Source organism: Amborella trichopoda, chromosome 9 (genome assembly GCF_054954075.1).
Source record: "Amborella trichopoda isolate Santa Cruz 75 chromosome 9, AtrichopodaSantaCruz75HAP2 v2.0, whole genome shotgun sequence".
In the NCBI taxonomy this organism is placed as follows: Eukaryota; Viridiplantae; Streptophyta; class Magnoliopsida; order Amborellales; family Amborellaceae; genus Amborella; species Amborella trichopoda.
The window spans coordinates 26,483,644-26,497,550 of NC_142344.1; the positions used below are offsets into that span (position 1 = coordinate 26,483,644).

The window sequence follows — 13,907 nt, forward strand, 5'->3', positions numbered from 1 at the left end:
CTCCCTAACAAACATGCCAAAGCACCCTCCTCCCCAACGCAATTGGATGCCAAAATCACAACAGCAGGTTCCAAGTATTACATGGGCAGAACGCCAAGAACGGGTCACACTTCAGTTATGAGAATGGGCACTCCCATCACAGACAGAATCCAGAAAAAGAACCAAACTTCTTGTGCCCGTCATCATAGATAAGAAGACAATTCAATATCTCCTCAACCATAATTGATGCCACACTGAACTAGAGAGCCAGAAGTTCAGTGATAAAGAAGGCACTACAAAGGATTAAATCCCTATGTACAGCCAAGGAAACCCACAGAAGGAGCACATCTAAAACCTTAGCAGCAAAGAACTCAGACATCAACTACGCAGTCAAAAACAATGAGACCCTCCCCAACAATAAGAAATACTACTTTACTAAACCTTCCTTTTTATTATAACGAATACCACCGTTTCTGTTCAGGGCTAATCCGCTAACACCATAAATGCTACAACTCAATAAGTCTTCATTCACTAGATACTTCCCTTTCTTTTCACCTTATAGACAAATTCAGAGGAAGACAACTAGTAACTATTACACCTCTAAAACTTTGGGCAGAATAGGGATTTTATTAGAAAATTGCAATGGCATCATTGCATATGAGACCAAGAATTTTAGACAGACTCCTTCAAACCATTTAGCTCCCTCAAGTTCTATGTCTATGAGTATTTTAGCTGCACACATACTCCTTATATTGCATCCAGAGTCATTTCGATCATTTCTGCCATAATCATCTGTAAATAACACAAATGGCACTTTTGTAACCTCATTTGCCAAAATAACAGAACCATCTCGGAGAAATACGTCCCTTTTTAACATGACCACAGAGCCAGAAAGGAGTTTTCTAACTAAGCAAAAAATTCATCATCTGCCGCACAACCAACCTACTCCTGTGAGGCCACAACTTAAAAATGCAACACAAAACACCTGCCAGCCTAACATCTACCCAGCCTAAACCCTTGCTTGAGGTTGCTGAACACTGCCAAGCCAGCTCCCCTCTCCTCAGCAAACATGTATACAGATACCCAAAGCTACATCATGACTGCTCTGCTGTCATCCCTCGAGTCTAGCAACCAGTTCCTGTCATTTTCTGCTTCACTGGACATGGAAAAGTCCACCACCTTCTCTCCCCTCCATATGAGGGTGAAAGAGTCAAAACCTTCACTAAAACTAGTATCCTCCATTCCACAGATCTTCCCAATCCTAGTAATCTGGGTTCACGTACCTGGCTATCCCCCAATCCATCCCCGACATCTATTTTCCCTACTGGACCTCTGCCCACATTTCTTTCTTGTCTCACTCCCTAAGGGACTTTCCATTCTATCCATGGTGATCAGCCTCATAATATAGTATTTTAACTAGGAACAATTTCATACCAAATATCCATTTTCTATGCTGATATTATACTATTTTTTGGGCTCATGTCCCTCGTGGGCTCTGGCCATTCCAAGATATAGATGTGCTCAAGCACACACTTAATCATGAGTAGAAGCAACATATCTGACATGAGAACTGACATGCTTAAACAAAATCAAGCACCTGCAGAGGCATGCACACTGACAAAACCAGACAGCACAATTATCCAAACATAGCAAACATGAAAAACATGAGCAAGCACCTAGACACAAGATTAGAAGCAACACACAAGAGAGCAATACAGCTACAAACATAGGCATATAAGCATGAACACATGCATCAGATACTGATGGAATCATTCAATGGAGAGTAAATTAGCTGATAAACAAAATCAATGCCACCATCTACAACCACTTTACCCACACTCCAGAAAGAAGATATAACACACATTTCAACATCTTTCTTAGAACAAAGTCACAACAAACCAATCAAAATATTATGAAGAAAGCTACCAGTAAAAAAAACAAGTCACATAAGGAACTGAGGAAAAGTCAAGAGGGAAGGTCCAAACATGCATGAAATTGTTTATTCCTTCGTCAAAATCTTACCCAGTGATCTTTCTCCTCATTAGCAGGCTTCATCAAGTTCATCCAATCTGCAAAATTCTTCTTCTTTTCAGCTGGTTGGTCAGATAGCTTACTAGAATCTTTGCCCCCGCCACCAACAATATCTTTTCCGCCCATCTCTTTAAGCTGTAAACAACCAGCACAAGCATTGGAAGTGGAAGGGATTAATATTCACTAAATAATGAATTAAAAGATTTGGGAAGGCGTTCAATCAAAAAAAGGGAGAGAAATTAATATAGAAATACCCAAGAAACAGACAAAAATTTTCATTTTGGAATAGTTTTATTGGTAAGCATGCACATCCAATTACTGTTCTGAAAAAAATTAACTATGGGAACTGTTAACTTCTCAGGCTTCCAAATTTTAAGGCTTAATATTGTAATTCTGAAAAAACCATAAAAATAGAAATAAAAAGCTTGTTTTTCAGTGGATACTTCATGTGATTTATTAAAAAAAGAAAGAAAATAAAATATCCAAAACAGAGGATTCACAGAAAATGTGATAAATACAGTTTTTATTATTTCAAAGGCATCAAGAGAATCACCGAACCCAATGAAATTAAAAGTCTCTTCGTTTTCATATTTTTCTTACAAATAAGTGACTAAGACTGTATAAGTGTGCCTAACAAAATGGATAAAAGAAGAAAGCCGTCAGATTGATACATATTGCATCTCTAGTCAATCCATCCCCATAAGGAAGTTCAAATATAAAAATCTGGAGAGGAGGGGAGGGAGGGAGATAGAAAAAGAAAGAAAAGGAGAGAGGAGGGAGGGAGGGAGGGAGGGAGGGAGGGAGGGGGGGGGGGGGACAGTCAATTATCAAAAAAATGGATGGGGGACGAGTGGTTATTCACGGAGAAAGGCTAGAAGAGCGATGCAGATGAGAGCTGATTTATGTTTACTACGGTTTTATATTTGGGTATCGAGTAATGTTTTCGGAAGAGAATCTTAAGAGGGGGATCGGGGATTAGAAGAGGGTAATAGGTATAGACAGGGATGGACGCTTTGAGGTCTGAGGCATCCGGTGGAGGAAGGGAGCAAGGAAGGACCTGACCAGGTAAAAGGATGGAATTATGATTGAGTAAGGAAAGTTTCAATGGTAAAGGGAAAAATGGCATGTGCAAACCAGGTTAGCAATGCCATTTCACCCTCAGTAAGGAAATGAGAGAAAGCCGTGTTGAAAGGCGCCGAGTAGATGAATTTGGCTACTGACAAGGTGGAAGGAAGGAGAAGTGTCACATGGGCCCATCAAGTGGGCATATGAAGAAAAAAGGGGCAGGTTTATTTTTTCCACTGTAGAAAGGGCAGGGTTTGTAATTGAACATGTTGGAAATGGAAAACAAGGAGTACCATGCTAGCCATAAGGTCAATGTTCTTGCTAATATGGTAGTGCGGGTATGTGGTAAAAGTAAAAAGGAAAGGGGGATGGCAGAAAGAGGTACAAAGGAAGCTCAATACTCTTAAAGTGGGTTCCATTGCAGGTATAGACAACAATAGGCATACATTGAGGAGCATCAATGCTAGATATCAAATGAGTAAATAGGCGACAGGGGACATCAGCACTAGCTTTGGAGGGTCTTAGGATAAGTGTGACAGACAATAACAATAATATTTAATGAAGGAAGTAAAGTTTGAGAGAGTGAAGTCAGAAAAGTGGAGTTCAGCTCCTGCATGAGTGTGATACATAAGGTGGGCTTAGAAAGAAAGAGTTTTGCGTAGGTTTAAGAGTTCTAATTAGGTTAGGATTTAGAAGTTACTTTGTAGGACACTTCGGATGCTTTGAGGTCCCCTAGATTAAGTAGCAGTGGATGAAAGAACATGTATAGAGGACAGGACTTAGGCTAGGTTTACGAGGAAAGTTTACTATGATAAGATCAACAATTAGGACTTGGTTTAAGAGTTTTAGGGTAGAAATACCTTACTGGAAATTAACAGTCCAGCAAGACACAATGATGGTTGCAAATAAATCTAGAGTTTAAACTTGAGTATGAAAGTTACTGAGAGTAGGTCTATGGTTCTATTCAACCAGCTTACTTAGGTTTTGGAGATGCACGGGTGGGATTTATGAAAGGGTTCGAATGGGGGACGAATTCAGTTGTGGATAAACCCTAGATAAGGATGTGCTATGCAAGAGGCAACCAAGCTTATGTGTGGAGAATATTCAGTCCACAAGCTAGGTTATAAGGGAACCTCCCCACCAAAAGAAGAAGAAGGGCTCTTAACATTAGAGAAGGTTCTTCCAAACCTAAGCTAGAGTTGAGAATAACTCTCTACAAAAAGTTGAGGAGTCCCTCATCTGAAGGTGGCTTCTCACTACAATTGGAAACCCATATTTTACTATTAACATTGAATACGAATTAGCCATACGCCTACATAGGTATTTATAGAAGTGGACCACCCCACCATTTTACTTAACTTAGCAAGCGACTCAAGATATTCACCTATTCCTAACTCTCCTAATTTCAATAAACTCCAGCTTCTTCCAACATCAGGCAACTAGCCCCTTTATAGTTTAGGAAACTAGGTCTCTAAAAAATAAGCAAGGCACCCTATCTGCCACACCTCTTCTAATAAAACAGAGAACCATCATCTACTTTCAAATTTAGAAAGAAGAACTTCTTAATAAAAAGTAAAAACTAAAGCTTCTGTCCTCAGCCTAAGATAACAACAATGTAAAAAAATCAGATATGGAAGATTAGGGGAAAATGAGCAAGGAGAAACTTCAGATAGTGGAGGCTGGCTCCACAGAGTGAGAAAAACCCACTTGGGGGAGAAAACATGTACCAAAGAGGAATAGGGAATGAAAAAAGAGGTGGCACATACTATCTCAAAAGTGCAGGTATTCTAGCACAATGTGAGCGCATATAGACTTGCATTGCAGAAAAACATAAAAGGTGGGTACACTGAAAGGTAATTCTCAAGGCCATGATTTGCAAGGGTTTAAAGTTAACGAGATTTCCAACACTACGAAGAGAGTATGCATGTCACAATACGAAGCTAGGAAGAGGGGAAGAGAGAAGGAAGGGATGTAAGAGGAGAAAGGCATTTGGCCAACCAATACCCATTTTTGGGCAAAGAATAGGGTAGGCCAAGACAGCCATCTGGCCAATAGTTTGTTTTCTCTCTCTATTTCATTCTTTCTTTCTTTCCTGCAGAAAGAGAGTATTCCTCAGGATGGGTATTTCTTTCTTTCTTTCTTTTCTGTTAGTTCTATAAGATGTTCAATCACAGATCCATCACCTATCCTGAGGTGGGGCGAAAAGGGAAAGGAAAAGGGAGACAAGAGAAGTGAATGTCATTCATCATAAGGAGTTGATGGTTTCCAGGAACAAGGATTGATCAACAGAATTGATGAGACCATGAAAGATTACAAGTTTACTCATGAGTCATGACAACAGGCACATAATTTAATCTGGTAATGCTAAGCCATGAAGGGGCAAGAGAGGAGAGGAACACAAATGAACGAAAACCTAATTCAAGTAAAGAAGAGGAAAATGATTGAGAAGTTGAAAATGCCGCTCAATGATGAAAATGAAAGGGCCAAAGAGAAGGGGGATAGGACAGCGAGGAATAATCCAAAAATACAGAAGGATGCCAAAGCCTCCTAAAAAAATTTGGGAATCCGAATATAAAATGGTGAAAGGCAATTGTGATCAGAATATAAAGAATCCATGCTTATGTCTCAGGTAAAGTCCAAAGCCCTAGCAAAATAGATCCAGGCAATGGGTAGCGCCCAAATGAGCATAGCCCTTGACGTTCGCAATGCTTGAAAAGCATGCACCATGCACCTTGAGAACTAAGGCAAATGTGTCGTAGAATTAAGCTCATTTTAATCTTTTGTTTGTCTTACCCTGGGGGAGGGTGGGGGCAGGAAGAAGTTCTAATGATTAAAAAATAGAAACAAGGCAAGGTTTTATTGAGAGAAGATTTAGGACATAATAAAGAATTTTCACTCACAAACCTGAATTATCATTGCTATAAACACACACACACACAAACCTGAAATTATTGTTGATATACAAACACACACACACACTCACACATACAAACCTGTACAGTGGCAGCTGTCACTGTGTCCAATATGGTGTTTGTTGTGTAGCTGTTTGATTGCAACCTTATGCGTCTTGGTTCAATGTCAACAGAGCTCTTGGCCCAAAAGGTATAGTTAGAGGAATCGGCCTGCACAGGAAATATTCAGGTATAAGAAACTCAATTTATATAACGATGGAAATGTTCCCAAAAGCTAAAATTTCAGTGACTTACTTCCCATCTTGTAATTGTCTCAAGTGGATATATTCTTAATGTCCTACTAGTAGTTGGGTCAAGCATACGAATTCCATCCAGGCCAATCTGTAGAAATAGAAAATAACAAACATGAGTTACACATATTCATCAAAAAGGCCAAACAAGGAAATCGAACAAATGATAACAAAATGTCTCCATAAGAGTTAATCAGCGAGGAACATCAAAATTAGCAAAAAATGGTTAAACCCAGAAATCCAATTATCAAAAACTTAGAAATCACAAGAAGCATAACCTCAGAACTATTTAATGAATTTATATTCTTCCACTTTATGAGCTTTCAGTGATTCATCACCTTTTAGCAGGTGAGGGGGGGGGAAAGACTACTAAGACAACCATGGCAAATCATCAAAACACATGCTCATCTATAACAGATTTTGTGCTATCCTCTTAGAAATACAAATCGACCCAAACATGTATTTAGGCTCAGCAAAATAGATTCCAATGGGATGAACGTACCAAACTTTCCCCATAATTCAAATGCCAGCTAAAGTTTGGTTATAATTCCGCTATCTTAGTACGGAATAGAGCAGTTCAATGAAACTCCCACAATTACATTTCAGAAAAAAATCAAATATTGAAGCATTGAAATGATGAACGTGGGTTACATGTATTTCCCAGCGGCTAGAATGGTCTTCGTAGCAAATTGATTTTTCCCCTTTATGGTAAATCACAACACACAAATTTAATACAATACAAATCAAGGTCGTGGGAGAAGTTAAGGACAAGGTCATGGGAGGGGGGAATCATCACACACCAAAAAGGAAACTCTTATCACATGCTCTCTAAGAATGATTTGGAGCTTTACAGATATGATGGAAGGTGATGGCGAGACTTTCCTCAACAAAGTTCCTATGTGTGGCGAGACTTTCCTCACCACACTTGAGCACTTCATAAACATTCCTAGACATTGATTCAAAAAGCGGCCCGCCTAGAGCCTAGGCAGGCCAGGGGCCTAGGCATATCGCCCATGCCTAGGAGGGCATCCTGGGCGGGGAGTCCTTGGGCGGCCGCTTAGGAGCCTGGGACCCCACCTAGGCGGGTGCCCAGCCCTACACATGGGCTAAAATTAGGGGTGAGAATGGGCCGGATCGGGTCTAGATCCGGGTGGATCCGGATCCAAATAGTATACATCGGATCTGAATTACTATATATACTATTTAAAAAAAATTATATATATAAAATAAAAAGGATGCGGTTTGTATAGAGCCTAGGCTCTAAACAATCAAATTAGAGCCTACCTTCAAATAGTGTCCAAAAATGTGGCTTCAATACTGAAAATCATTGTGATAGCCTTAAAATATATTTTCATCATTATTTATAAAGTTTAAAGCTTAAAAAATAGTATAGATCGATAGATCTATGAAACCTTGAAAATCTTGAAAATTGATAGTCTAAAAATGCGTAACAAAATACACTATTTCCAGTACTTGAAATCCATTTTTTTCTCATGTCCATGCATCTTGATGTCGAGATGATAAATTTGACCATCTTTGGGAATCAAAACAACCTCTTCTAGTGAAAGTTCTGAGGTAGGCTCTAATTTGATTGCTTAGAGCCTAGGCTCTATATAAACTTTTTCCAAATAAAAATATCCTATTTAAAAAAACTGGGTGGGATCTGGATCTAGATCCGATCCGGATTTCAATTCGGACCTGACTTTTGGGTCCAGATTTGGGATCCAAATTTGGGGTTCGAAGCCGGATCTGAATAGGGTCTAAATTCCGGGTTTCGGATCCGGATTAGGTCAATTCTCACCCAAGCGAAAATGCCCCTCGTTGAGTGGCATTTTTTGCCTTGTTTACACCTAAATTAGGGAAAGAAGGGGGGAGGGGAGAGGGGGGGGGTTGTGGGAGTTAGGTTAATGTGTGACCTAAACCCCCTTGTTTACCTTTATAGTGAAAAAAAATTAAAAAACAATCATTTTTTTATATTTCTAAAAGATCGATCAAGTACTTTAGAGTATGGAAAAATCGATCCAAACATCATTTTGGTTTGGATTTGATTTTGATAATTTTTTAAGCTTATTAGAGGTAGAAGTATATGGGATTGGGAAAGATCTCAAGCATTGAAGATTGAAGATCGAGCAAAAAAATTAGTTAAAAATCTTCATATTGGATATTTAGTTTTTTGTTTCAATGTCTTCTTCGAGTTCTTCTAGAAGTGGTGATCCGGGTTGGAAGTATGGTTATAACCCAAATCCGAATGACAAAAATCGTATAAGATAAAATTATTGCAAAAAAGATACCAATAGGGGGTTCAAAAAACACCCTACCGATATTAGAGGGAATGTTTCCCTACGTAAAAATGTTCCTGAAGCTATCAAAGAGGAGATTGAGCCATTTATGTGTTCGATAAAAAACAAACAGGAACAAAAGCCTTGTCACTTGAATAAGTCTATTTCTGGTTCTTCGAAGAGTTGTGATCCAGGTTGGAAGTATGGTTATAACCTAAAACCAAATGAAAAAAATTATATAACGTGTAATTTTGTGAAAAAAATTACTAATGGGGTATTAACCAATTTAAGAAACACCTAGCCAGTATTAAAGGGAATGTTGCTTTTGTAAAAAAGTTCTTGAAGCTATTAGGAATGAGATTAGACAATATTTGAATTTAACCAAAAAAGGAAGAAAAAGGAGCCTTGTTATATGGAAATATCTTCTCTAGGTTCTTCTAGAAGTGGTGATCCGGGTTGGAAGTATGGTCATTAGGCCGAATCTGAGTGACTAATTGTATAAGATGTAATTATTGTGGAAAGGACACTAATGGGGGTATTTACTGGTTCAAGAAACGCCTTGCCAGCATTAAGGGGGACGTGGCCCCGTGTAAAAATATTCCTGAAACTACCAAGGAGGCAATTAAGCAATATTTGAGTTTAGTGAAACACAAAAAGCAAGAGCCAAGAGTCCTAGGGCCTCATCTGCACAAAGTAAGAGGGAGATAGACGTAGAGGAGGAAGTGGCAGATTCAAAAGAAACAAAGGAGGACGAGCGATATGTTGAAGACAGAGATAATTGTGATGATGATTGCCTCGAATCTGATGCATATGATGAAGCTTACTCTACTTTTTTTTATGATGACTGAAGACACTTGACTCTTGGTGTTGGGTCTTAAACTGTATATTTTATTTTTCTAATTTTCTAGTTTCTACTATCTACTCTTATGTGTATCAGTGTATGCATGTATGGTTGTATCATTGTATGAAATATGGATTATGGAATGATATGAACTATGGAGCATGGAATATGGTCAATGGATTGTGTATGTATTACTAATTTATTAATTACTATTATATTTTATTCTTGTTCGTGCTAGTAGTCTATCTATTACGAATATACAATATTTTGGAACTTTTTGGATTATGGGATTTTTAATATTTTATGATGTATTCTCACATTCCTTTGCCCCTCTTATACAGCCTAGGCTGCCTAGGCACTGGGCAGCGAAGACCCCACTGGCAGCCTAGGCGTCGGCCGTCAGTTTCTGTAACACTGAAGTGTCCTAAGAAGGGAAGCTAAAGATGGTTCTTCTTAAAACCTATCATCCATAATTTGGTCCCTTGATTCCACAACTGCTTCAGGGTTCCACATCTACCAAGTCTTTCCAAGAAATTTTGTTTCTTCGCTTTCCTCTGGCTTTGGGCAATCAGCACGAAGCATCTCCAGTAACACAAAAGCTCCTCCTTACCACCACTCTTTCAGCTTGTTCCTAGGGTTGCAGTTTTATCCTTCACCTGATGAGCATCACCTCATGAAAAGATGCCTAAAATCTAGACTGACCTAACGCCCTCAAAACTATCATATAGGTGCTTCCCTCAAAGCCCTAACAACCCCTGGACATTCACTGCTCCTTTTCTTGAAAGGCCACACTTGTCTTCCCCAATCAATTCCCCTCTTATGGATCCACCTGTCTGCATTGGTTTCCTCCCTTATTTTCACTTTAGATCCTCGCAAAACCTGAAATATCTAGTCACTTATGGTGCATGGATATGCCTGTGGAAGCCACTACAACATGTGCATGACACACATTTTGGAGCTCTCCAATTATAGGTATAGACTACATTTCGAACTCATGTCAAACACTGTCTTGGGTCTCACCCAATGTGTCGCATCTGATTAAAAGCTCTTAGCATCATTTTGATTCTTGGCTGACAAAACTCCTATACCAACTTACCAAGCCGTCGACAGCATGGTTCTTTGAAAGAGGCATCTTCTTTCCCCTCCTAGCACCAACGCGCCCCCAGCACAACCATTGTACCCTGCACCACATTGCAACATCCAAAGTAGATTTCTTCTATGTATTTGATGATGGAGACGCAAAAGATGTAGTGTAAAAATAATGGCTCAGGAAAAAATAATCGTTTAAGCTCCAAACAAATTGTGACTTGATCATCTGTCGTTCAGACCACTCTATAAAGAGTCACACAAGTCAAGCCAACAGAGACCAGCTTACAAAGCAAAAGAAAACAACTTTAAAGTTGTACAACTGATAAGATAAGGTTTCAAAGTGATATATCAGATGAGGCAACAGCCACAAACAAACAGGACTGCTTGAAAAAGCTAAAGATATGAGCAAAGTGACAAATACTGGTATAAAGTATAAACTACAAAGGCAGGAATTTTATCCTGGCATGAAACAATAGCAATCCTTTCAAGCACCAAATAATGATACATAGATCCAATCATTAAAAATGTCTCCATTCATGACAGCATCAAGAAAGCACCATTTGAAGTTGAGAAAATAAGTAATGGAAATTACTATACCCACCATTCCAAATACATATTACATTTAGCATGGGATCACACACCAATCAAAGCAAGAAAAACAATATTAGGGGACAAGATCGATCTAACCTGGCAAAGCACATCCATGGCACTCTGACTCGCACCTTCAGGCAACAACTTGACTCGAAACTTCTGCACCCCATTCTTCACATCCTGCTGAGTATCAACCTTCGGGACTGCCTTTGTGATTTTCATGGAAGCCCCCAACTGATCATTCCCTGACGTAATGCTCGTAGACCTCCCATAATCATCAAAGGTTGACCATGAAGATGACTTGGACCCAGTACCAGTACCCCTGGACCCATATGGCTCAACCCTCCCCCCATCATACGCATAAACACCATCACCACCACCAATATCATCAACACGATAACTATTCCTATCTTGATGAATCCCACTCTCCGGTTTCCTTTCTAAAAACCCCTGATCGCTGCTCCTATATGGTGGTGGCCTTTCATACATCTCGCCCGCATCAAACCTGGACCGACTAGAACCGTACCAAGAAGAATTGTCAATTTTAGGAGCAACATCATATGGAGGATTGGGCACGATCGAGGGATAGGGGGTGGGATATTGGACAAGGGTTTCACGATAGGTTTCAGAGACAAAAGGCTGGGGGGGATAATGTGACGATGCATAGGGTTCGGCAACGAGAGCAGGGTGACTATAAGGAGGTTGGGACTGAGGATTTTGGATGGGGTTTGGAGGGGGGGTATAGGTTGGGTAAGAAGGATAGGTTTTATCAGAGGATGAAAGGGATTCATAATAAGAAGAGGGTGGTGGTTGGTGGAGAGGTGAGGGTGGGTAATCTGAGGATGGGATGTGAGAGAATGGAGGGGCAGAAGCAAAGGAAGATGAGGGGGGCTGAGTATGTAGCAGTAGATCAGACGGAGAGAATTGAGAATTATGGTTCTGGTTCTGGTAGTAAGAACTACCATAATCCCCCCCTCCTCCTCCTCCTTGTTGCATCATCTTCTTCGTCTTCTCTCTGCAAAATTGTGGAAATTTCAAGGGTTCGCTTAGCTAATAGACGCCTTCTCTCTGCAAAATTGTGGAAATTTCAAGGGTTGGCTTCGCTAATAGACTCGGTGGCTTCTGGCCTCCTTTCCAATCTTCTTCATGTTCTTCCTCTGGTCTAGGTCGTCTGTCTTTTCCAACTTTCAGCGGTGGGTCGGTGTGCATATCCCAAGACTTATAGAGCAAAAATGCCTCGAAACTTTGATTTCTTTTTAACCCAAACTTTGAAACCTAACTTCTCACCCCCCTTAATTAACTTTTTTTATTTTTATACTAACTTTTAATCCAAACAAATAAAAAAAGACACATTTTTTTAACTCTCTCCTCACATATTTCAATCTCTCACGTGTTTCCCTCTCTAGACTGTCCACTTTCTCTGCTTTTCGATTTTTCGACAAAGTCTCGACATTCGTCTATGAAAACCTCAAGGCCTGAACCTCTTGAGAAACAATCATAGTTTTTCAACTGCTGGAACATTTTCCAACGAGTCAAGCTTTAAAGTTTAAGAGCCTGAACCTCTCAATAAACTTCTTTTAATAACTCTCTCTCCTAACTTATTTCAATCTCTCTCCATGTAGCGAGAGAGATGGGTTTTCCTTTGAGTTGGTATTCTTCTTTCCACCAGCTACTTTCTTTCTCCTATTCTCTACTTCATTATCTCTACATTCCTTTCCAAAATCCTCTTCTAAGACCGCAAAACTTGTTGACGTTTTCTCTATACTCAAAAAATACTCAAATTTCAATCATGTCTCCTAAATACATGTCTTCTTTCTTACTCTAGGACTCTCCGGAGACCCATTTCACATAGGCAAGATCCCTTGGTTTCTATATGAATTTTGGTCCTTGCCATTTGAACCAGGCTATCACATAGGCAAGATCCCTTGGTTTCTATATAAATTTTGGTCCTTGCCATTTGAACCAGGCTAGATTGGTTTTCGACCATGTCTAGAACAAGAGCACATATTTTTAGAATTCCATGATCAATTCATATTCCAATGGTCCTTCACCTATAGAAGCTCTCTCTCTCTATCTATCTACATTCAAATGCCCAGAGAAGCTGCAAAACCCAATAAATTCATGTTTCCTTCTCTTTTAAAGGCCTGCAATCTTCGGTCGTCTCCCCTAGAAGGCAAATAGATTCATTGTCGAGTTATAAAGCTAGAGAGGGTTGGATGGGTTCATTCAAAGTACTCTCATTGACATATATGCCAATGCTGGGTGCTTGGATTATTCAAGCCAAGTTTTTTATGAAAGTTCTCAATTTAATGTAGTCTGTTGTACTGTCATGATTAAGGGGTACATTCGATTTGGAAGCTTAGACAAAGCGGGCCAACTGTTCATTGAAATGGTGGAGAGATGTTATTTCTTGGAATGCCATGATTTCTAGTTATGTTCAAATGGGTAGACATAAAGAAGCTTTCTCTCTCTTTCATGAAATGCAGCTCAAAAACATCAAACCCAACCAGGCAATACTTGCAGCCGTGCTTTTGATGTCGTCTTCGTTGTGTTCTCTCTATCTAGGCCGGTGGATCCATGCTTACATGATAAAATCTAGGGTTTCAAGGAATCCGGAGCTCTCTACTTCAATGGTTGACATGTATTCAAAATGTGAGGCATTGGAAATGGCTATGAAATTATTTAGAAAGATCCTCACAAAATATGTTGGTTCATGGAATGTCATGATCTCTGGCTTGGCCATGCCCAAGAAGCCATTGAACTCTTTCATGAGATATAGAGAGACAAGGGTTTGTGAGGATGATCGGGGGAGAGACAAAGGGAACCATCC

At 39.6% G+C, this 13,907-nt stretch overlaps 1 protein-coding gene across 1 annotated transcript in view; it reads right to left on the bottom strand.

Moving 5' to 3' along the window:
* The window catches only part of LOC18430429 (RING/FYVE/PHD zinc finger superfamily protein), a 29,296-nt gene extending 17,027 nt beyond the window's left edge, over window positions 1-12,269 (bottom strand). Inside the window, exons 1-4 of the mRNA XM_006840581.4 lie at window positions 11,174-12,269; window positions 6,282-6,368; window positions 6,069-6,197; window positions 2,002-2,145 (exon numbers count right to left, since the gene is read on the bottom strand). Coding sequence (XP_006840644.3) covers window positions 2,002-2,145; window positions 6,069-6,197; window positions 6,282-6,368; window positions 11,174-12,076 — 1,263 coding nt within the window. The 5' untranslated portion in view covers window positions 12,077-12,269. The remainder of the gene's footprint in view (window positions 1-2,001; window positions 2,146-6,068; window positions 6,198-6,281; window positions 6,369-11,173) is intronic.
* Window positions 12,270-13,907: the final 1,638 nt, after the last annotated feature.